Genomic DNA, 22,442 nt, shown 5'->3' on the forward strand with positions numbered 1-22,442 from the left:
TTTTGAGAGATGACTGGCTCACAAAGGTTCAAATTCTATCAATGGATTAATTCATTGATGAGTTCACAGATGAATGTACTATTAGGAGGTGGAGCCACAATGGAGGCAGTAGTTCACTGAGTGTGTCTTTGAAGGGTAGATCTTGACCTCAGGCCCTTCGTCTTTATCTCTACTTCTTGGTGCCGTGAGATAAATAGCTCTGTTTTACCATACCCTCTCTGCCATCATGCGCTTCCTCACCACAGGCCCAGAAATAGGGAGGCAAAAGACTGAAACTTCTGAAACTGCAAGCCAAAATAAATCCTTCCTCATCTTAAGTTGCTCATGTTGGGTATTTTGTCAAGTAGTAGTAGTAGTAGTAGTAGTAGTAGTAGTAGTAGTAATAATAATAATAATAATAATAATAATAATAATAATAATAATAATAATAAATCTACTATACTTCCAGATGGGGCTCAAAGGTCAAGTCTTAATTTTTCTTTCTTAACTCTACTAGTTAAGCACTTCCCATCTTCTCTGTTGACAGTGCCATTCATACTACTGGACAGCCCTCACTCGACCAGTTTTTAATTCTTCCTCCTGAATCTGACTGTAAGGGTCTTGGTGTTCATCTTAGTTTACCGTTCTACTGGCATTTGGCTCATAGATCAATAATGAAAATGCTCCAAAACATTTCTGAAGAAGAAATGAGCATTGGAATTACTTGTGGGTCATGGTGGTTCCTATACATTTGAAAACATGTCCTTGATTTATACAAGGAAAATTTCCCAAGTTGATTAAATGGAAAACAATTTGAAAAGCAATTCTTAGTGTACAACATACTTAATAACAACTACACACACACACACACACACACACACACACACACACACACACACACACACACACATTTGCTCTTCCTTTTCTATAACCTCTATTTAGTTTCATGTTCTCCACACCTGGTGGCTCATGCATTATTGATACCAAAGGCCTCACCCAGTGAGATGTCTTAGTCAATCCATATTATGCTGATCACATGTGTGTGCTGTGACTTTTGTACCAACACCTCATCATCACTCACCACACAGAGTCACTACCTCCCTATAAAACACACAGTCAGCATCTCTCTCATCTTTCAATTAGTCATCAGTTAATCAAGGGGAGGCTCAACTCTATGAAGTTCTAGCCAAACTGAGATCTTCTTTTTAGGCAAACCTCTTTAAAAATGATTAGGGGTCAATCTTTATGCAAGCATCATCAAGAACAGAGGGTTTTCAATTTTTACTTACTCTACATTCATTCAATTAGTTTCATTCACATCATACATTGATATGTCTACTCTGACCTTTGGATACAATTCAATCTGCATACGAACCAATGAACAAACACCATGCCAATACAACAATAACTAGACAGTTGCCAGCAGTATCTGTAAAACAGAATTCATTTGGGGCTGGGAAGGTGGCTCAGTGGTAGATCGCTTGCCTTGCATGCATGAGGCCCTGGGTTCGATTCCTTAGCACCACATAAGTAAAAAGAAAAAAAAGCTGGAAGTGGCGCTGTGGCTCAAATGGTAGAGCGCCAGCCTTGAGCTGAAGAGCTGAGGGAGAGTGCCCAAGCCCAGAGTTCAGGCCCCACGACCTGACCCTCCCCCCCCCCAAAAAAAAACAAAAAAACCAGAATTCATTTATGAAATAGTTTGAAGGATTCATTGCTTCTTACTTTAATTTTAAGACGAATAAATGTTTCACATCTTTTGCTTATTATCTAAAAATACTGGCAAAGTTGCTGCCAGTAATTCCTTCCTGATACAAATTGTGATTTCAAGTTAGCTAAAACAGAATTTAAAGAAGTTGTCTTAACAAATTAATGTTTTTATTACCATCAAATACTGAGAAGGCACGAACACTGTAAAACTGCATCATATTTTGAGACAATAATGTGACTGTATAGAAATGTACTTTTTCCAAGTAACATATAGGGTTACGGGTCAAAGTTCATTTATTTAGCTTTCATAGTTACGGTGAGAAATATGATTAAAAGCAAATAATTTTTATCCCTAATAGTAACACCATTTGCACACTACCATATGATTTTTGTTGTTATTGCATTTATATACAAGAGCTACGTTTGAAAGAAAATATGAATTCCTAGTCAACCGATGACTATAATGAAAGGCTGTCATTACCAAAGGGCTTTCTCGTGGTCTTCAATTCTCCAGAAGGTGTAGCATTCTTTTAAAGTATCCTGTGCAAAATATCATACTATAACAGTGAATGATGTAATCAGGTGCTGGTGGCTCACCCCTAGAATCCTAACTACAGGAGGCTGAGATTTGAGGATTGTGGTTTGAAGCCAGCCTGGGCAAGAAAGGCCATTATACTCTTATTTCCAATTAACCACCTAAAAACTGGAAAGGGAGCTGTGGCTCAAAGAGGTAGAGTGCTAGCCTAGAGCGCAAAAGCTCAGGGATAGTGCCCAGACCCTGAGTTCAAGCCCCATGATGGACAAAAAAGAAAGATGGAGATTATTGTTAATAATCTCTAAATTAAATTTCATTTTTTTAAAACACATATTCTCACAGTGTCCAGGTTGGCCTCTAATTTGTGAAGTAGCCCAAGATGACCTTGAGATGGCCAGGATTCTCCTACCTCAGTTTCTTGAGTGCTGTAATTACATATGTATGTCACATACCTAGCTTAATTTTAGGTAATGTGTGTGTGTTTGTGTGTGTATGTGAGTGTGTGTGTGTGTGTGTGTGTGTGTGTGTGTGTGTGTGTGTGTGTGTGTGTGTGTGTGTGTGCTGGTCCTGGGGCTTAACTAAGGGCCAGGGGGCTGTCCCAGAGAATTTGTTATTAAGGCTAGTGCTATATCATTGAAGCCACAGCTCCATTTCCTGCTTTTTGGTGGTTAATTGGAGAGAAGAGTCTCACTGATTTTACCTACTCTGCTGGCTTCAAATTGCCTTGCTTAGGTCTTAGCCTCCTAAGTACCTAGTATTACAAGCATGAGCCACCAGTAGTCAACAAAGTTTAGTTAATTCTTATTGAAAATGCTTCCTGTTTTTTTTTTCTTTGAAACATGGGTTTACTCAAAATGCTACGATAATTTAAAGGAAGTAAGAAATTGAGATTGTACCTAGTAAATATGAAAACACATGGGAAAACAGGGCAAAGGCTCCTGAAGTAGTACTCTGAATTTTCAGCATATCTAATCATATGCAAGAGAAGAAAGACCTGAAATATATTGAACAAATACATGATAATTTATCAAAGTTATTTAATCATTCATCATTTCATTTAGATAACCTACATGTACTAGGTGTCAAATTCTGTATAATGGCTGGAAAGCACCAAGTAATTTTAGGCTTTACCATGTTATTAAACATGAAAAAATGGATAACATTAATTATTAAATTTATGGTTAAGCCAGTCTTATAAAAGTTGATGGTAGTTTAGGTTGACATTCTTACTTAGAGGGAAATTTAGAAAACACTATAAATTACTTGCACATATCAGTTGATGTGATATCTTCTTTTAAGTGCTTCTCCTATAGAAACACTTCAACTTCTGTGTGAGTAGGATATATATATATATATATATATATATATATATATAAAATATGTAAATGTTCATGTAACATTTTGTATTAAAATATGGACTTGACCAGGAATTGTGGAATAATGTGGTACAAATATATGAATTTATACAGATTTTTGAAACAATTATAAATGTTTTACAAAATCCTGTTCATAGTAATGTGAGAAAATCATGATAGAAAAAATTCAAAATCTTAGCGCCAAATTCACATGGTCATCCCTCTGTTTTGACTAACTCTAGGGAAGGAAAACCTGTCACCACTGTTCTAGAACTGTCTGTTTTGGATATTCATTTTGGATTGCAATTGCCCCCATTTGCTTCATTATCTGTTCTTAAGGGTTTCAAGGAGTGGCTTTATTTCCCAGATTCATTCTTGGTAGTATTTTTTTTGCAAGTCATTTATCGCACTGTACATTCTTTTAAAAAGCATAAGAATTTATTTCCTATAACTTAATTTTAGCACTTTTTTTCTTTTGCAAAAGATCTATTTCTCCTGAAGTGTATTGTTCATTGTAAGCTACATTCAAACATCTTGCTACATGCGGCATTTATAAAAGCTTTTAGATGATCACTTCCTCCAAAGGCTGCTATCTAGAGGCAACACTGCTGAACTGCAGACAAGCTCTTTTTTTTGGTGCTTTGGAGAATTGGATTATATTCTATTAACAGGATGAAAGGAAGAAAGGATTACTTTTGCTCTCAAGGAGCTCTCAAGCTGGTGGGCATAGGAAAAAGAATGAGTTAACTATTGCTGAGGAAGAAGATTGGGGCAGTGGGAGAAATACATGCTCCTGAGAAGTGGCAATACCTGAGGTGAGTCCTGAACATGGTAGAAGAAAGCTAAGAAGGTGAGGAGAGTGCAGTATCAGGTGAAGGAACCAGTGTGGTGCAGAATCAGAGAGGTCTGAAAAGCCTGTGCCCGGCTCTACATTTATTTCACATAAAGTATTAACAAAGGCAAGTCATGCTTTGAAGTTTGCAATGTGCAAATACTGATTAACACAAAAAATGATTAATTTTCCTCATTTTAGACAGCATGGCCCTCCTCACCCAGGTGGTGGGATGCTCTCCTGAGCTTGCCATGCTCAATTCTCAGATCTTTACCACCACAGAATTAAAAGCCAGGCCCTCTGCCTTAGTGATTGGTCACCAGGGTGTTTTTGTGCTGTGGTTGGGCTGCCCCAAGGTCCTCTTTTAAAGTAGGACATGACCTTTGAATAGTGCAGAAATTGCTATTGGCTCTCCATTTTCTGAAAGCTAAATCTATACTCCTATTGAGACATAAATCCTCTGCCATGTACATTTCAAATATCCTTCTGGAATTAAATCAATAGCATTGGGTGGGTAAAAATAAAGTTTTTGGGCTAAGGTACCTGGCTTTGATTTTAACTCTGCTACTAACTTAAGCTCTAATATGAAGCATCAATTTCTCTTAGTTTTAATGTATTCATCCCTGACATGGGTACAAATCATAATTCTAGTGTTTTCTTTATCATTTGGATCGAATTCCTTGTGATTTTATTCTTTTTCTTTTCGTGATATTGTTTTGAGAGTTCAAAAGGATCATGAATTTTGAGTAATTGGTACAGAAACAAATTTTAAAGTAGATGACTGTACAATTTTATAATTCTTGTTTTGATTCAAACTTGTATTTGTTTTACTTGAATATTTGGGCTTTTATAAAAAAGTAAAAAAGCCAAATTTTGTTAGACAAAATTCTACTTGGCTTCTTCCAGATTTCACTTTCTTTTTCAAAGATCCTTCCTCAAACCCCCTAAGTGAAATTAATGGTAATTACCTTATTGCCACAGAATGTGGTATCTCTAGTACAGAAATTATAGTTATAATTGTGTTGCATTTAAGAGAGATGGTAAGAAATGGTATTTAATTCTCTACAATTCTAGAACATTTTCTGATGCTTATTAAAATTGATTTGTATTTCATGATGAAGATTATGAAATAATAAGAAATAAAATGAAATAATAACCAAATGTAAAACAATGATTTTACAGAAAAATCACTACACATTTTTTTTCTGAGTTTGAATTAACAATGAATCCAACCTTCTGTACAATGAATACAATATTAAAGACAATGACTACCCAGGACCAAAATGGGAACATACTTTCCAGATATATGTCCATGTTATGTATGGAATACTACGTATATTAAGAAAAAGTGAAACATTATTTTCTCTTAACATGATTTAATTGAAGAAGTATATAAAACATTATTACATTTACTAGTACATTTCATTCAGAAACAGCTAGTCTAAAAGCAGAATTCTGTTAAAAAATGTTTTTAAATATCCTCATATTCTAAATATCTTCTTTCCCTTCACCTAAGACTTCACCAAGAGAGCCCATATATTTATTTATTGAATAATGCTTTATCCTCAAGTAATTCTGTACATCAGACAATATCGACTCAAATAATATTGAATAATATTTATTGATTACATTTCACCTCCTGGCCTTTTAGACTCATTTTCATGCCTGAACACAAGTGCTATACCAAGTTTACTTCCAGAATCTTAATTCTTACGGAATAAGGGGAGATTTTTAGGTTATCCTTTTCGTTTTGTTTGGGATGACATTCACAAAGACACCACTTTCAAAAGCTTGAGTTGCATGATCATCCCGGCATGATGGGAGAGTTCTCCCTCGCATGTTCTGAGTACAAACGAGATGGTTTTGATCTGTTTCTGTTGACATGGTGGAGAAAAGTGTCCTGTAGAAATGAGTGTGCTCTTTTGGAAGCAATTTTAAGTCTTTGTATAATGAGAAACAGATAGAAAAAAGCATGTATGCAGAAAAATTTTCTTACCCTTCTCACAAGTGGTTATATATCTCCATTACATACTTTGATCTTTAGTCAAATGCTTAGTTCTAGTTTATTCTTCATTTTTTCAGATCTCATAATTTTCAGGTTTTAGCTCACTTGTACTTTGCATATAAGTATTTGCCAGTCACTTTTTATAATTCTTAGAATTATTGGTGTTGTGAATACAGATTTAAAGAGAGAAATTTCCATATCAGGATGGGCCACATAATTGAATGTATTATATGCCAGGTGGTTGTAGAGTGAGTGTCAGAATGATCCTGGAACCAAGGGTGCTTGGTTAGCCCATGGATCTTACCAAATTATAGAATAGTGGAATGTAGAATTTTTTCACATATGAATAACTTTTTTCACATATGAATAATTTTATTCAATTAAATTAAAGTAACAGTTGCTGGTGCATGCAATTTGGGAAGTATTGCAAAATCTACAATATTTTAACCGTTCTGCACCTAAACTTCATAGAATCAGGAAACTTTTTGTTTCAACTGGAAAATATCAAAGTCAATAAAATAGACAAATTAGGGTAACTCCATTCAGATAAAGTTACCATATTAGAACACTGGCCAAGATGTCAAGCAATAGATTCAAGATTTTATGCTTAAACTAGTTGGTTGTAGACACATGAAAATGAAGAATTGGATAAGATTTTTCCTCCAAAAGGAATAAACCCTGAAAGTAAGTTTCATTTATACTATATTTCCAGTCATAGTTACTACCATATAGTTCTCATATATTACAGAAGTATGTAACACCACCATGCCAGAATATTTTCTTATGCCAGCTTTATGCCTACAAAATCAGTCTCCCTGTGTGTTTCCATTTCACTCATTCAATATAGGTAGTAGTGTTAGGAAGAGAAATGCAACTTGATAATGGAGTTCAGTAATTAGTTAATCATTCTTTGTAGGAATTCAAAGCCCTATCACAGAATTTTATTTTAGGTCTAAAATTGAATTAGGAGCTTAGTGAAGGTAAGAGTTGGCTCTGTTTTCTACATTCAAAGAGCCAAGACCAACAGTCAAAACCTAGTAGCTTCTAAGTAACTACTGATGAAAATAAAATTACATATGTGCTTTTGGAGAACATCTGGTTAGCGTATGAAAGTTCCATGATTTGGATCAATGAAATTGATTAACCAATGTTTGATTTTTATTGACATAATTAGCTAAATTGGCAGAAAAATTCCTGTGAAGAGGAAACCATTACTACTTCTAATGTTTTGTTTCTTCTATAGACATCATACTTTTCCAATTCTAAATTATGTAACTATTAATATTAAAAATCAATTTTCATGAATTAAGCATGCTCTTAATATTGTTAGTCTTGTGAAATGGTTTGATGAGAAATATGACTTCTTTTATCAATTGATATATGCTTCATATTCCTTTTCCATTTACTTCCAGGAATGTACATAACACTCATCTTTTCTATGGAAATTTTTAATAGAAATATGACTCTAAAGAAAATCATGGCTGAAGAATGTATAAAAAACATTTGCAATTTCCAAGAATAAGAGTGTCTTGGTTTACGTGACTGGTTTTTTTCAGGGCTCAAGACCTGTAGGACTTGCAAAAAGAATTATGGGCTAGAAGCTGTATTAAAGGATGTACAACATTATCTTCAAGTTTTCTGGCACATTATTTAAAATCAGAAAGAACTACACAGGGCTTACCTAAAGTGCTCAGCCATATTTATCCTGCAAAAACTAGAATCAAAGGATGTCATTGAACTTAGAATATTTGAGTATTTGTTGACTGTTAAATATAGTACATCATATATCTTTGATGGTTATACTGGTAATTACAAAGGTCTCCGTCTAGAATACTGAGCATAAGAAGAGATTAAGCTCTTACTGTGGGGAATAATGTATGTTACTGTATCGTGTTACTCTGTGTCGAGATGTTATTGGGGATGTAGAGCCAATGGTTTGGCTTATGTGAATGTCTGGACACACTTGTGTCACTTGAATTTCTGGTCCTACTAAAATACCACCACTCATCACAGGTCCCATACAACCATCAGCCATGCTAGTATTGCTCATGTCAGGCAGACCAGGACTAGACATCACTCTCTCGGCATAGTATACATTGTGGGTATTGGCTATCTCAGCAGGCACACAAATATTACCTTGAACATCATAGACGGGTGCCATTACTGTTTCAGTTACAACAACATTGGTGGGAAGCTGAGGATCAAATACAATTGTAGTAGGTTGTACACATGGTTCAGTGGTTGTGTAAGTCTCAGTCACTATGATATCCCCATGAATCACAGGTTCACATGTTGCTATTTCTGCTTGGAATTCAGCCTCGGAGAGAGTCATTCCTGAAGACTCATTGACAAAGTAATTAGGTCCCAGCAAAGGAAGATCAGTGCTAATAGGTATGCAGGCCTGCTGTGAAGGAAATGGCTCAATTTCTGTGTCTAAGCAGATCTCAGCAAGAGTCCTAAATTTTGGATCTAAAGTTTCCATGTAGCTTTCATCTAAGTCGTCTACGATCCAACTGCAGCAACCAATAGAGCCCACAGGAGACCCTACTCCTTCATGGTCATAAATGAGCAAGCAGTCATTGGCTGGTCGGCCTTCATCTTCATCTGCATATGCATATGCTTTCTAAAATTAGAAGAAGAATGGAAAATTACAAGATTCTTTCCTTAAAGCAACCAATGATGAATAACAGCAAAGCTTCACAGCAAATTGATCTAAGAGTATTTTATGTAAAAAAAAAAAAAAGGAAGAAGAATTGATGTTTGGGTGAGTGTATTACTAACATAATAGATATTGTTAGGAGATTGGTGTGTATTCATGAAGCCCAAAATATGAAGAATGAATGTGAAATTCTCTTATTTGAAAGTTAACATGTTTTTTTTCATTAAGTATTTGAATCAATGGAGGTATTTAAATATTTGGGATATATGTTTCTTGGATTCTGAGGTAGTCTAGAAAAAAGTTGAAGGTGTTCAGTTATGTTCAAAATACTTATTTAAGAGTCATATGATCAATTTGGAATGAAACCATTCTAAACTTCAGAGAGCATAGTCAGAATGTTCATGAAGTTTTTTCCTGTTGTAAGTTAAAAGAGCTAGATGCTCTCTGGGGTGAGGGTTAGCCAAAGAAAGGCACTAGGAGGTTATTTTCTATGATGCCCCAAATTTTAAATCAAAGCTTTTAAAATATAGTCTTAGTTAGGAGCTCAATATGTAGAAGAGAACAGATGAAAGTAGAATCTCTGCTTGAAAAGGGAGGAATGAGAGCAGAGACCTGCTAGTTACTCTTCCATTTCCCCTCATCTGCTTTGGCCCTTGAAAAGTTCCACTGAATACTTTTATCTTCTTGTTGTTCTTCTTGAGAGTTCTGAGGCTTTGAATGCTAAACCTCATACTTTCTAGACAAGCACTCTACTAATTTCAATGCCCCCCGCCCTGCCCTTTATGGTTTAATTTGTATTTCTGTTCCCCTGGACTTCTTCAGTCCCCTGACGATGTTCTGGCAAGTAGCTAGGATGACACTAGTGCATTGCTATATACTTGGATCACCTTCTAAGTAAAGATTTAGTTGATATTTTTTGTTTGTTTGATTATGTTTTGTTGTTTTTCCTGCACAGGCCCCAAACTATAATCCCATGTCCCAAGTAGCTGAGATTATAGACACAGCCATGGCTGGCCTGTGGAATATGCAGAACTTCCTTTTTCCATTAAAATAATGAAAGATCAGGAAAGGATGAAAAGTGAACTTCTTGTCCAGACTCAAACAGTTATGGAATAAAATCTTAAAACCAATCATCCCTTTACACTGTCACCTGATATTTTCTCCCTGGTTTTGTACCAGACGCTCAGTTCTAGTATTAGAGACGAATGGGTTGGCATCTTGAAATTAAGACAAAACTGTCTCTGCTACTTAATATTTTGGTAATGGACTTACATAACCGTAACCCCTCTCTACATCACCTTTATAATAACAATAAAAGAATTAAAAAAATAGCCTTTTGGTAACAGGATCATTGCCTGGATTGGATCACAAGTTGTTGTTGTTGTGGTTGGTGGTGGTGTTGATGTTTAAAGTTGAAGGGAACATTGGCACAATTTTGCAGGAGTTTGTGGAGATTTTGTGCAAGAGACTCACCTCTGAGAAGTAGCTGTCCAGGAAGGCCATGTTCAAGCCAGCTGTGTCTTGGTATTCCCGCAGCGTGCCTATGGTGGAACTCCTCTTCCTCAAGGTTCCCGAGGCAGCGCCTCCAGCCACCAGGCCGCCTGCGGCTGCTCCCACTGCTGTGTTGAGCTCCACTCCCGACACACCCCCTTCCACCGTGCCTCCTCCTGCATAGGTGTTGGTGTAGATTTCTGCAAAGACAGGAGTTCTCATTCCAGCGGGAGGCTTGCCCGTGTCACTGTTGCATCCCCACACATCGCAGTCTCTACATGCCTACAACCCACCACCCTATGCCACAGAGAAGGTTCTGGAAAGATAGATAAGCAGCTTCAGTAATAATATTAAGAATCTCCAAGTTGGAAGATTTTTTTAAAAAAAAGCAACAGATTCAGCCAGCCCTCAGACATGCCCTTGGCTTGTGTGTATAATCTTGGTTGAAGTTGTAGAAGTTACAGAGAGGAGCTGGGTCTCTGGGCTTTGCATAGAGCTTTCCCAGCCAGGAGGGCGCATGCTCCCCACCCGGGAGGCTCCATGTCCGCGTTCACTGGGGCCCTGGGTGCGGAACTGTCTCTCAGGAATATTCAGCCAATCTAAACACTGAGTGGAAGGGATCGGGCTTTGGATACGAAGGAGTCAGCACTGCGAAATCTGTCTCTACAGAATTATACAGTCATTCTGCTTGGCTTAATCATGGATGGGTATTTTTTTTCAGTATTCTTTGGTGTGCATCAGACTGTTAAGCTAGGAAGGTTACAAGATACTGATGGTCCAATAGTATATGTGAACTTAAGAAAAATTCTTCAATGTATTAGTAGAAGAGCACATAGGCTGTGTTTGCTTTCCTTTGAACACCTTGTAATATAGTCAGTGCAATAGCCTGTAGTCTATGCTAGGTGCTATTCTAATGCATTCAGAATCACACACATATATATTATAACTAACATGTATCTATAGCATATATATATATATATATATATATATATATAAATTAGGTGTATATATTCATTCCTCATAGCAACATTCTGAAGCAGGTTCTTTGTTAAAACCTCTTTTGCAAAGAGTGGTTAGGTTTTGCCCAAGGATTTCTTAGTAGTAAATGGCAGAGTTAGTGATCTAACCTTAGCATTTTTTTTTTTTTGGTGTTACTATGTGAATTCTTTTTTTAATTTTTATTTTTATTTGTATTTTTTGTGAACATACTGTACAGAGGGGTTACAATTACACGAGCAAGATAATGAGTACATTTCTTATCACGCATTGCAGCCTCCTCCTTTGTTTAACCCTAGCATTTTGGGTTCAGAATTTTCCCTTTTAATTGCTGTATTATACTTTGCTTGACTTTAAGGTCGAAAGCTAATGTGGCAACTTTAAATACATCACTTTTCCCTCTGAATATACTATCTCATGGGGAATAACAGATATGCTATTTTTCTAATGGAAAGTGTCTACTTTTACATAAGGTTGGTCTAGCTGAATGATTTTTCAAACTGTCAAAGGAAAAACAGACTTTAGTGTTCACTGACCAGAGGAATCAATACGATCCTGGGTATTAGAAGCTGTCATGGGTGGACATACATTTAATGCATCCTGAAAAGAAAAAAGAGAAGACATTAAAATACATATTTAAAAAATTAGATAATTATACAAAGGAATTGCCATTTAGCAAAGCAGTTTATGACATATGTATACATATATATATATATATATATATATATATATATTTGTTGTTGTTGGTGGTGGTGGTCATGGGGCTTGAATATATATGTTTGTTGTTGTTGGTGGTGGTGGTCATGGGGCTTGAATTCAGGGCCTGGGTGCTGTCACTGAGCTATTTTGCTCAAGTCTAGCACTCTACCACTTTGAGACATAGTATCACTTCCGGTTTTCTAGTGGTTGATTGGTGATCGGTGTCTCAGGGACTTTCCTGCCCCAGCTGGCTTGGAGCTGTAATCCTCAGATCTTAGCCTCCAGGGTAGCTGGAATTACAGGCATAAGCCTCCAGCATGTGGTCAATATATCTTGATCAATGCCACCCCTTTCAACATTCTCTCCTATCCCTACCCCATCCTCCCTTCTCTCAGAATTCTTAATTCTGGAGGGTATACATCCAGTTACTGCCTGCATTCTCCTCCTCTTGTCCTCTTCAGTTGTCTGCCCCTTTCCCCTTGACCACAACTACCTCTTTCAAGTACCTGTTACCTGGTGTTTTCTTTCGCAGAACTTTGATTTTTGTCTTTCAAAGGAACTACACTATTTGAGATCTCCCTTGAATCTACCATATTTCAGTCAATACATTTGTATATACTTGCATACCACCCAACATATTTATTTACAGGTTTGTAAGTTAAATCTAGCTTCCACATATAAGGAAAAACATGGATTTTTTGGTCTCTCTGGACCTGACTTACTTTACCTGGCATATTTTTTTTACAAGTCTTTCCATTTCTTTACAAATGGTACTAAATCATTCTTTCTAATGGATAAAATTCCATCATGTATGTAAGCCACATTTCTTGATCCATTTGTCTATTGAGGGCCATCTGGGCTGATTCCATACTTTGGCTATAGTGAATAGTGCTGCAATAAGCCACCAGCACAACCTTTATTGCAGCACTATTCACTAAAATACATGTATGATGTTAAACAGTTTAAAGTTGAGATCTATTCATTTCCATTTGATATAATTTTCAAGCCATGCTAATTTTTTTATTTTCATATGCAGACTGCAAATTGAAGCATATAAACTTACTGTGCCTCATTTTTATCAGTATGTATTATTTGTACATAGTAAACATTTTCACACTAACGTTTCTATTCAGAGCCAGACTTAGTTTCCCTGACCAGGAACAGTGCACTCACCCTGTCTTCTGGATGGGCCCCTTCTATTCTCCACGGCTGCATTACTCCTTCTCCACCCTCGGGCACAGGGGCGAACCTTGTCCCCAGCCCTTCTGGCTGTCTTCGTTTGCAGCAACACATGAGCAGCAACAGAGGTGACACTGCCCAAGAAAGTGATGAGTTAACCCCTATTGCTTAATATTGGTGAACGAATGAGTCATTTGTGTGGTATTTTAGTTAGAACCAAAAGATAAAGATAAAAGCATCATCCCTCCCCATCTGAGAATCAAATGGACATATCTATTATGGACATATAATGGACATATGCATTAGATCAATTAGGACTAATTGATAAAGTGTGAGATCATGTAATCCAGAGAAGACTCTGATAGATTTGGAAAGTAAAATCTGATCTTCCCCATGGCTCAAGTGACATGAGCCAGTTGGTGGCATATTAAGGATTCCAATTAAGTGTGATTCCTGATATCTCATAGACCTGTATGTGAATTTGTAAATGTGTAGACACAGATAAATATACATACATACACGCACACACATATATAATATAGGTATACATATATGAGCTATCTTTGTGTGTATCTTCCTGAACATACAATGATTCAGTTTCTATTTCTGAACCTTATAATGGTCTGAGAGCAAAGCATGTTCAGTAGAAATCATACTTGGAAATTTGAATCTCTTCCTGGCTAGGGCAGGGGCTTGCCAGTCTCAGTCATCTTTGCAATCACATGGTAAATATCTGATATTCTATTGGTGCTATGTTCTGAGTGACAGTATGAGACAGGCTAGGTGTTTTAAATGCGTTTTCCCTTTATGATCTTCACATTTACTAGGCAGATCCCCTACCATTTCAGGACCGGTAGCCCTTTATGTGTGAGTTATTTCTGGGATAGAATCTAGTGGTTTTGCTTGGGTCCAGCTTCTAACCATGCCTATGCCTCCTATAACTCTTATGTTTGGTCTTGACACTAGCTTCTTAAAGGCTTAACTCATAAGTTTTTAAGCATGTTAAAGCTTGAGTGTCATTTTGGATCAGGGCTTACATGTGAGTTATTTTAGAGGTCTCTATGTGATTCTTAGGTATGGCTTGGGTTAAGAACCACTGATTTATAAAAGCTGTCAATTCCACTCATTTTCCTAGGTTCATGTTCTTGAAAATGTCTCTCATGTCATTTTCAGAGTCACTCATAAGTTTTATTTTGAGAATCACTCATAAATAGTATTTTCTTAAAATAATATGTGATTATTTCACAAAAGTTTCTATTTTCTCATAGTTTGGAATGATATTTTAATTTGTGCTCAGACATCAGAAATATGGCTTGATAAATTTAAGCCTTTTAAAAATTAAGAATGTAGTGTTTGAAATCTAAGCTTACTAGGGGCAACCTAAAATTAAGAACATATCTAGTCTTCCTCCCCCTCTTCCTTTTCCTCCACCATAAATTTCCAAAAAGGAGAATTTTCTTTTGAAAAGTTTTGATGGGAGGTCCTTTTATTCCTGCTAGTTCAAAATCCAGAAGCAAACTTCCTTCCCTAAACTCCTTCTTGTGTTTTACTACCTCAGAGTGAGCTGGTTCCTTGAGCCCTAAAGTCTTCATTTCCCGAGGACCAAACCCCAGGCCTGTACCTCCCCACTGGCCCCCAACCTATCTTCACACCTCTCTACCTCCTGAGTGGGGTTTTGCTTCTCCCAATCTTGTTTGTTGTTTAATGTTTGGTACTGGAGAGTCAATCGAGGACCACATGGATGCTGAACCTGTGCTCTACCACAGGTCAACATCCTCAGCTCTTGGCTCCTTTTCTGCTCCAGTTTCCATTCTAGATTTCCTCATGTACATTGTACTTCCAAGAAAATCCTCTGGTTTCTAGATGCAGTGCAATCCACTTCTTCCATTAAGATTTTCCTAATATCTCTTCTTTGAGTTAACTGCTTCTTGCTCTCTACTCTTAAAACCTTTTAATGCAACTTCCATTATGGGATTTATGATGTTATGCTTTAGTATATGATACTTAGTAATTTTTAACATCTCCCATCTTTAGTACTGTCATTAGTCATATATTACTTAGGGATCACCATCAAATATTTCCATACCCTTACCAGTCTCATTGTTTGTTTTCAGAGCATATGAACATTGTGCCAAATGAATCCAGCCCTCCTAGCAAGGCTGGTGAGAGTTTTGGGAAAACAGGACTTAATGTAGTACTTACAGAGTAGCAGTAAGAGGCCCAGCACAATCATGCCAATCCCTGAGGGTCCAAGCCGGACATTTGACTCTCCAACTCCATCATCAGTGGTGGATCCATAGATGTCAGTCGCCCCGCTCACATCCCCAGTGTAGATGCCCGTGGTACTGGAGTGCAAGCACACATTGTTGTCACATACACAGGCAATCAACTGCACAATCTGGGGCAATTCACATGCTCTGTTATAGCTGTCCTTTACTAGGATTGGAATTTGGTAAGTTCCTGGAGATAAAGGTTGCTGAGCCGTAAGGATTGCAGATGTTCCTGAAAAAGAAGAGAAAAAAATAGGTTGCTCTTCTTGATAATCAAGACAATCTTGGAATTTGAGGTGTCTAGGCTCTTGGTCATGGAGTGCCTTGTCCTTTTATTTTCAGTTTTCATTTAAAATTAGCTGTTTCCTACTGTTTCCTACTACATTGTCAATTTTACAAAGCAGGAAAGGGACTCTATTGCTCAATAGTGCTTTACATATAATGTATACTCAACAAATGTTTAATGAATAAAAATATTCTGCTAAAAGAAAATATTGGAAGACTTCTATTTAGGATTACAGTTTACAAATTCATCTTCAAAGAGTTATCTTTTGATTGAAATTATTGCTTCTTCAATTAAAATTATTTCAATAGCTAGCCTCCAAATTCTCTGTGCTACCATTGCGGATTTTTTAGTATAGTTTATTACCTTCAGTTAGATACATGATAAGCCATCAGGGTCTATCAAAATCTAACTAGTCCACAAGGTAATAATCAAAAGATATCATAGCACATTGTTATATACATTCTTTTTTACAATATCAGCTGGTTCTAGGAATATTTTCGTGAAATTTTTGTTGACAAGATTTTAGTATCGTTTTCACACCAAGGTCTATGTAGACTTTTTTTTTGGTAGTACTGGATATTAAAATCTAAGGCCTCACACATTTTTGAGACAGGTCCCCTACTCACTCAGGCTTTCTGTTTGTATTTTGTTTTTGAAAGTATGTACTACCACACCCAGCTAGAATATTTTTCTTACGTATTTACTCAGAATATCTAATATGTGAAGGAGAAAAATGGTTAGCAATTCCTATTTGAATAACTGAAGAATAGGGGAAAGTGGATTAGAGTTGTTTTTACTTAATGAGAATTGATTGAATGTGCTTAGCTTTAAATATTAAAGGGAGGGGCTTGGTTGAAAAAAAAACTAGAAAGTTGATGATAAAAAAGCAACTGATTTTCTTCTTAGACTAAATATGTATCAATGACATTTTGTATTATAATTTAGGATTTTCACATTTGGTGAATTTTGTGACTGATGAAGTTTGGTGGTTTCAAAGAGGTGGAAAGAATTGCATCTCACCATGGGCTGTGGAGTTGGGAACATCTCCCTTCCCTGTTAAATCTTTCCTATGTGCGCAGGTGAATACAAAATTAAGGAGATACCTTTTCCCAAAGAAACTTCTCTTGTGGCATTTCTTTTTCTATTACACATTTAACATTTCAGGGAGAACCCATGGTAGGTAAAGTACCTTTTCTGAAATCTATGCTTTTTATTTTATTTTTTTAAACTCTATGTCAGGTTATTTTTAACCACCAGCAGTTAGCAGACATATATGTGCTTCTTTGGGATCTATATTATACCTTGCAGTCTTTGGTGAATGTATTCTTTTGTATTTATAAAGGTGTCATGATTCTGGTTTTAATATTTGCTTACATTAAGATTGTTAACACTCTACACCATAGTTTACCCAGCCATTGCTCAGCTATTGGGCACTTGAAGTGAAATTTTACGCTTAACAAAAAATCTGAACTATAGCCCTTGATAAAACTATCATCTCATTGGTCTCTGTGCTCCTAAGTAACAAGGGAATGTCTAAGCATATTTTAAGATACCTGGATTTCAGAGACATTTATGTGACTCGATCCAAACTTTTGAAAATAGGGAAGGTTAATGTTTGGAGACTTAGTTACGGGTTCTGTTTACGTCAACTGAGCAAAGATTACTTTTCTACCCACTTATATAGCATGATATATAAACTGGTATTTATGCATTACTATTTAGAAGTATGGATGAACTCTCTCTCTCTCACACACACACACACACAGACACCACACACACACACACACACACACACACACACACACACACACACACACACACTTTAATTTTATTTTATTGGTCAAGGGGGCTTGAACTCAGGGCCTGTACATTGTCCCTGAGCTTTATTAATTAACGTTAGCATTTTACCACTTTTCACCACAGATCCACTTTGGGTTTTTGAGTGGTTGACTGGAGATAAAAATCCCACAGGGACTTTTCTGCCAGGGCTGGCTTTGAACCTTTATCCTCACACCTCAGCTTCCTGAGTTGCTGGATTACAGGCGTGAGGCACTGGCTCTGGACTGGATGGAATATTTTGACTATTATTTCAGCCTAATATTTTTCTAAACAAACTTTGTGCACATGAAAGTCATAGAGCAAGAAATATATAAAAGAATATAAAGTATAGTTAAATAACTTTATTACTTACTAATACGTTTTGCTTTTGGGCTTGAATCATGAGCATGTTTTCATTCCACTTACCATTTATTGTCTGGATATCCCACATGTTAGCTACTTCTGATGGCTGGTCAACAACGCAGAAAGTAAAAGGGGCCCCGAAAGAATGGTCACTAACATAGATAAAGATTGATGGAGAATCAACGCAGATGGTTCTTCCAGAATAGATGACTGGACAGTAATCGCTGGCATCAGGAACCTCAATACATATAGTTCCTGTAGCTGTTTTGCCAGAGCCATCTGAAAAGTAAGGCATCATGGGTGTTGAGGTAAAGGGTGTCAGGGAAACAAAAGTCTTGCTCATCTCACATAATGATGCTACTTAGAGAAGTAGTATGAGTTAACCTGTGAAACATGGCAGGTTTTTGCCTACTTTGATGATCGGCAGTTACTCTTGCTCTTGTGCACTTTTTTCTACTTACAGTGGGTGCTTTTGAACCATTTTTCCCCATTCAAGACTTACATGTTGCATTCACTCTTCTTTAAACGTAATCTTTATTCCATTCTGTGAATTCCTAAGCATGCTAAAATGGGAAATTAAATGTTCCCCTTTCAAGGTCTACTGCTTTCTATTCTCACTTTGTTCCAATAAATTAGATGCCAGTGCAACAGATAGCCTTCTGTTAAGCATGCTAACTTACTCTGTCTGTAGTTTTTGTGGAAATTAAACAATTGAGTGTATAATTTTGTTTTTATTATTGATTCAAATATATTCCATTTCTCTCTGAAATGGCTCTCTTGAAAGCATATATAAATCTATTTGATCTTTTTTATACCATTAAGCTTTTTGAAACCATATTTGCCTAGTATAATTTATTAAAAAAATAGAAAACAACAATTAGAAGTCTGAGTTTCATCTACTTTCCTACTCTATGTTCAGTTATAGTGAATGAATTTTTTTTGCTTAAATTTCTTTTACTGTTATTATAGAGATGATATACAAAGGGGCTACAGTTACATAAGTCAGGTAAAGAATAGATCTCTTTTGGCTCAATTTCATCCCTTTTCTCACAGTCTCCCAGTTTTCTCTTCCCTTCTGATCCACATTTTTGGTTTTTTAATCCAGCAAAGAAGCATTAACTTTCTCATTTGTAAAGTAGAATACATTATCCTGTCTAGTGCACTTAGTTCTTGTGCTAGGTGCATGTGGTTCACACCTGAGTAGGTAGGGTTACTCAGATCTAAAGATCTGAAGATCATGGTTCAAAGCCAGCTTGGTTAGGAAAGTCCAGGAGACTCTTATATCCATTTAATTAGAAAAAAAGCTGGAAATGGAGGACTGGCTCAGGTGGTAGAATATCAGATGAGTAAAAAAGCTAAGGGACAGTGCCTAGGCCCTGAGTTCAATCTCTAATACCAGCACAAAAAAACAAAAACAAAAAAGAAACAAAAAAAATGTTTTGTTTGACTAACTGGTAGAGTCACTGAATCAATCAAATAATAAATAATAATAAACCAAGTGTTTATCCATATTCTACATAATTTTGTGCACTCTGTTATACCTGATTCAGCACTGGGCCATCTAAGGTATCTAGTCACTCATTCTTTCACTAGAAAGACATCAGATTATTTTATATAATGCATTATTTATTATCTCTGTCTTTTCTAGCTTTCTGATGATGACCTTGTGAGATGACAATCAATGCTCAAGATCTTGGTTATAGGGTTTGCCTCTGCCTCTACATGTGTATTAGACAGAACCATCTGGACAGCTGTGTGCATAACATCTGAGACTTGCATTTAGTTTTCTCCTAGTATGTTCTCTGTGTGTGTGTGTGTGTGTGTGTGTGTGTGTGTGTGTGTGTGTGTGTGTGTGTGTGTTTGCACCAGTCCTAGGGCTTGAACTCTGGGACTGGGCACTATCCCTGAGCTTTTGTGTTCAAGGCTAGCATTCTACCACTTGAGCCACAGATCCACTTCTGACTTTTTGGAAGTTCATTGGAGATAACAAAGGAGGAGCCAACAATGCCCAATAGGAAATGTACTCATTTCTTTGCTGATGTAACTGTAACCCCTGTGTAAGTATTTTTATAATAAAATACATACAAAAAATAAACAGTAAGAGCCAATAAACTCTAGAATAATAATAATAATAATAAAACTTCACAGATTTTCTTGCCCAGACTGGCTTCTAGGTTTAATCCTCAAAGATTACATGTATGAGCAACCCTGGCTCCTGTTACATTTTGATTATACACTCTTCTTTCACATGAAGTGGTTACTTTTTTATTCTAATTTTTACTGAAGATTTCACATACAATCAATTGTCAAACATAGGATGTGACCAGCATGATTAGAATTCATTTTGGAAACAGTCCCTCTAAAATGTCAATAATAAATATCTTATATAACTTGCCCAAATGTTAAAAGTGAACCTCAAGGTGAAGACCAGATTGTACAGATATTGCTTTCTTGAACTTTGTCATGATTTCTTTTTTGAATCTTATTCTGCCCATTTATCTTTTTCTGTTTGTCTACTATAAAAGTCAGATATGAAATTAATGCCCCAACCTGCCATATTTATTTTATAATAGGCATTTATTTGGCACACTTTAATTTTCCTCCTCTTTCCTGGCTACTGACCTTTCTCCATTGTTTTGTTCTGTATCAGATGGTTGCCTAGACATTGCTCTGAAGAATCACTATTGATAAATAAACAAACTCCTGTTGCTACTCACCAGGAAGAATGTGTCATGGATTTTTTTTGGTGGAGAAGTGACTTAGTTACAAATTAATTTGGTGTATATATGTTTATAGACTTTTAATTTGAATGGAATCTTATATTTGAAATGACCCTTTGGTCCCTAGTTCAGAGCATTTCAAGTCTAATTAAGTAGTGATTGTACAGGTTTCTCATTGTAGCTATATTATATATATATATATATTATATATAATATATATATAATATATATATATAACTATATATAGCTATATGTAGCTATATTATATATAATATATATATATATATAATATAGCTACATATAGCTATATATAGTTATCATTATAACTACATTCTTGGGAACATTTTGTTTTTTTTTTTTAATTGTGAAATACTGTACAGAGGAGTTACAATTACATGGGCAAGGTAATGAGTACATTCCTTATCAAGCATTGTAGCCTCCTCCTTTGTTGTTGGGAACATTTTGTATACAACTCAGAGCCCTGAGTTAGCTAAATATTTCTAACATACTGTACTAATAGTGTTAGATATACTTAACAGATGAGGTCTTAGACAGAAACTGAACTTTATTTATACAATTTTAACTTATAGGCTTTATGCTTAAATAATGGCTGAAGTATAAATTAAGGTTATAAACGTAATTATATTCAGTTCTTTATATTCTTAAAACTTACCATGAATCTTTCCAAAACCACTACATGATACATTTTGAGTCACACAAATATTGACATTAAGATAGCAATATTTGCAATATTTAATACAGTATTCTATCTGTAATAGTTAAAAGAATTTTCTTACCATCTATAGCGAGGATTTCTGCTGCGTACATTCCATTGGTGATATATTTTGACTTCTTATCAAATTCCCTAGAAAACTGTATCTCACCAGTTCTTGAATCAACTTTTAACCAGCTGCCTGCATCATGCCCTATAATATACCTGTTTTTAAATAAATAAATTTATCATTATGCTTCTATGACAATTATTACTTTTAAATTGCAGAAGAGCAATGATGCAGTAAGCTTATATATTGTGTCTGTGGGATTTATGGTGCCAGTTGTCTTGATTTGGAAAATGTATATATTTGTGTATATATGAGTCCAATGTTAAAACATTAATACACACATATATAACAAAATTTCATTATCTTCTTAATATAATTAATAAAATGCATGAATTTATTTTAATCCCACTTATTAAATCATAATATTAAATTATATCAAATATTTTTATTTTCCAAATGAAATACTATTTATTCTTTTTACATGTGATATATTTAGTATGTTTGATGTAGATTTTAGGACATAATGATGGCTTTGGAATACTTTAATGTTTGGTCCATTAAAGGGCTCATGGTATTTATCCTCTCTTTGGCTTTTCTGTTTGAGTATTGCTGTAATGAATTTCTGGTACTTGACTTATTTGGAAGAAGTTTTGATTTTCTGTATCATGTATGATTTCAAATGTTCAGTTCATTTATCAGATCCTGTTTTTTCCCTTACTCCATACTAACAGACTTCATAATTTCCCTGGAGTCTATCAACTTACTA

At 35.8% G+C, this 22,442-nt stretch overlaps 1 protein-coding gene and 1 long non-coding RNA gene across 2 annotated transcripts in view; one reads left to right on the forward strand and one right to left on the reverse strand.

The window, feature by feature from the left end:
• The window catches only part of LOC138832061 (uncharacterized), a 170,673-nt gene that overhangs the window by 3,264 nt on the left and 144,967 nt on the right, over nucleotides 1-22,442 (forward strand). The gene's annotated exons all lie outside the window — the stretch shown is intronic.
• The window catches only part of Dsg4 (desmoglein 4), a 31,098-nt gene continuing 16,927 nt past the window's right edge, over nucleotides 8,272-22,442 (reverse strand). The window contains exons 11-17 of the mRNA XM_070030905.1: nucleotides 21,692-21,831; nucleotides 18,238-18,453; nucleotides 15,640-15,939; nucleotides 13,432-13,571; nucleotides 12,096-12,159; nucleotides 10,546-10,763; nucleotides 8,272-9,036 (exon numbers count right to left, since the gene is read on the reverse strand). Of these exons, the coding sequence (XP_069887006.1) occupies nucleotides 8,272-9,036; nucleotides 10,546-10,763; nucleotides 12,096-12,159; nucleotides 13,432-13,571; nucleotides 15,640-15,939; nucleotides 18,238-18,453; nucleotides 21,692-21,831 (1,843 nt within the window). The remainder of the gene's footprint in view (nucleotides 9,037-10,545; nucleotides 10,764-12,095; nucleotides 12,160-13,431; nucleotides 13,572-15,639; nucleotides 15,940-18,237; nucleotides 18,454-21,691; nucleotides 21,832-22,442) is intronic.

This window comes from Dipodomys merriami, unplaced genomic scaffold, assembly GCF_024711535.1.
Source record: "Dipodomys merriami isolate MVZ:Mamm:240054 unplaced genomic scaffold, mDipMer1.0.p SCAF_2, whole genome shotgun sequence".
Classification (NCBI taxonomy): domain Eukaryota; kingdom Metazoa; phylum Chordata; class Mammalia; order Rodentia; family Heteromyidae; genus Dipodomys; species Dipodomys merriami.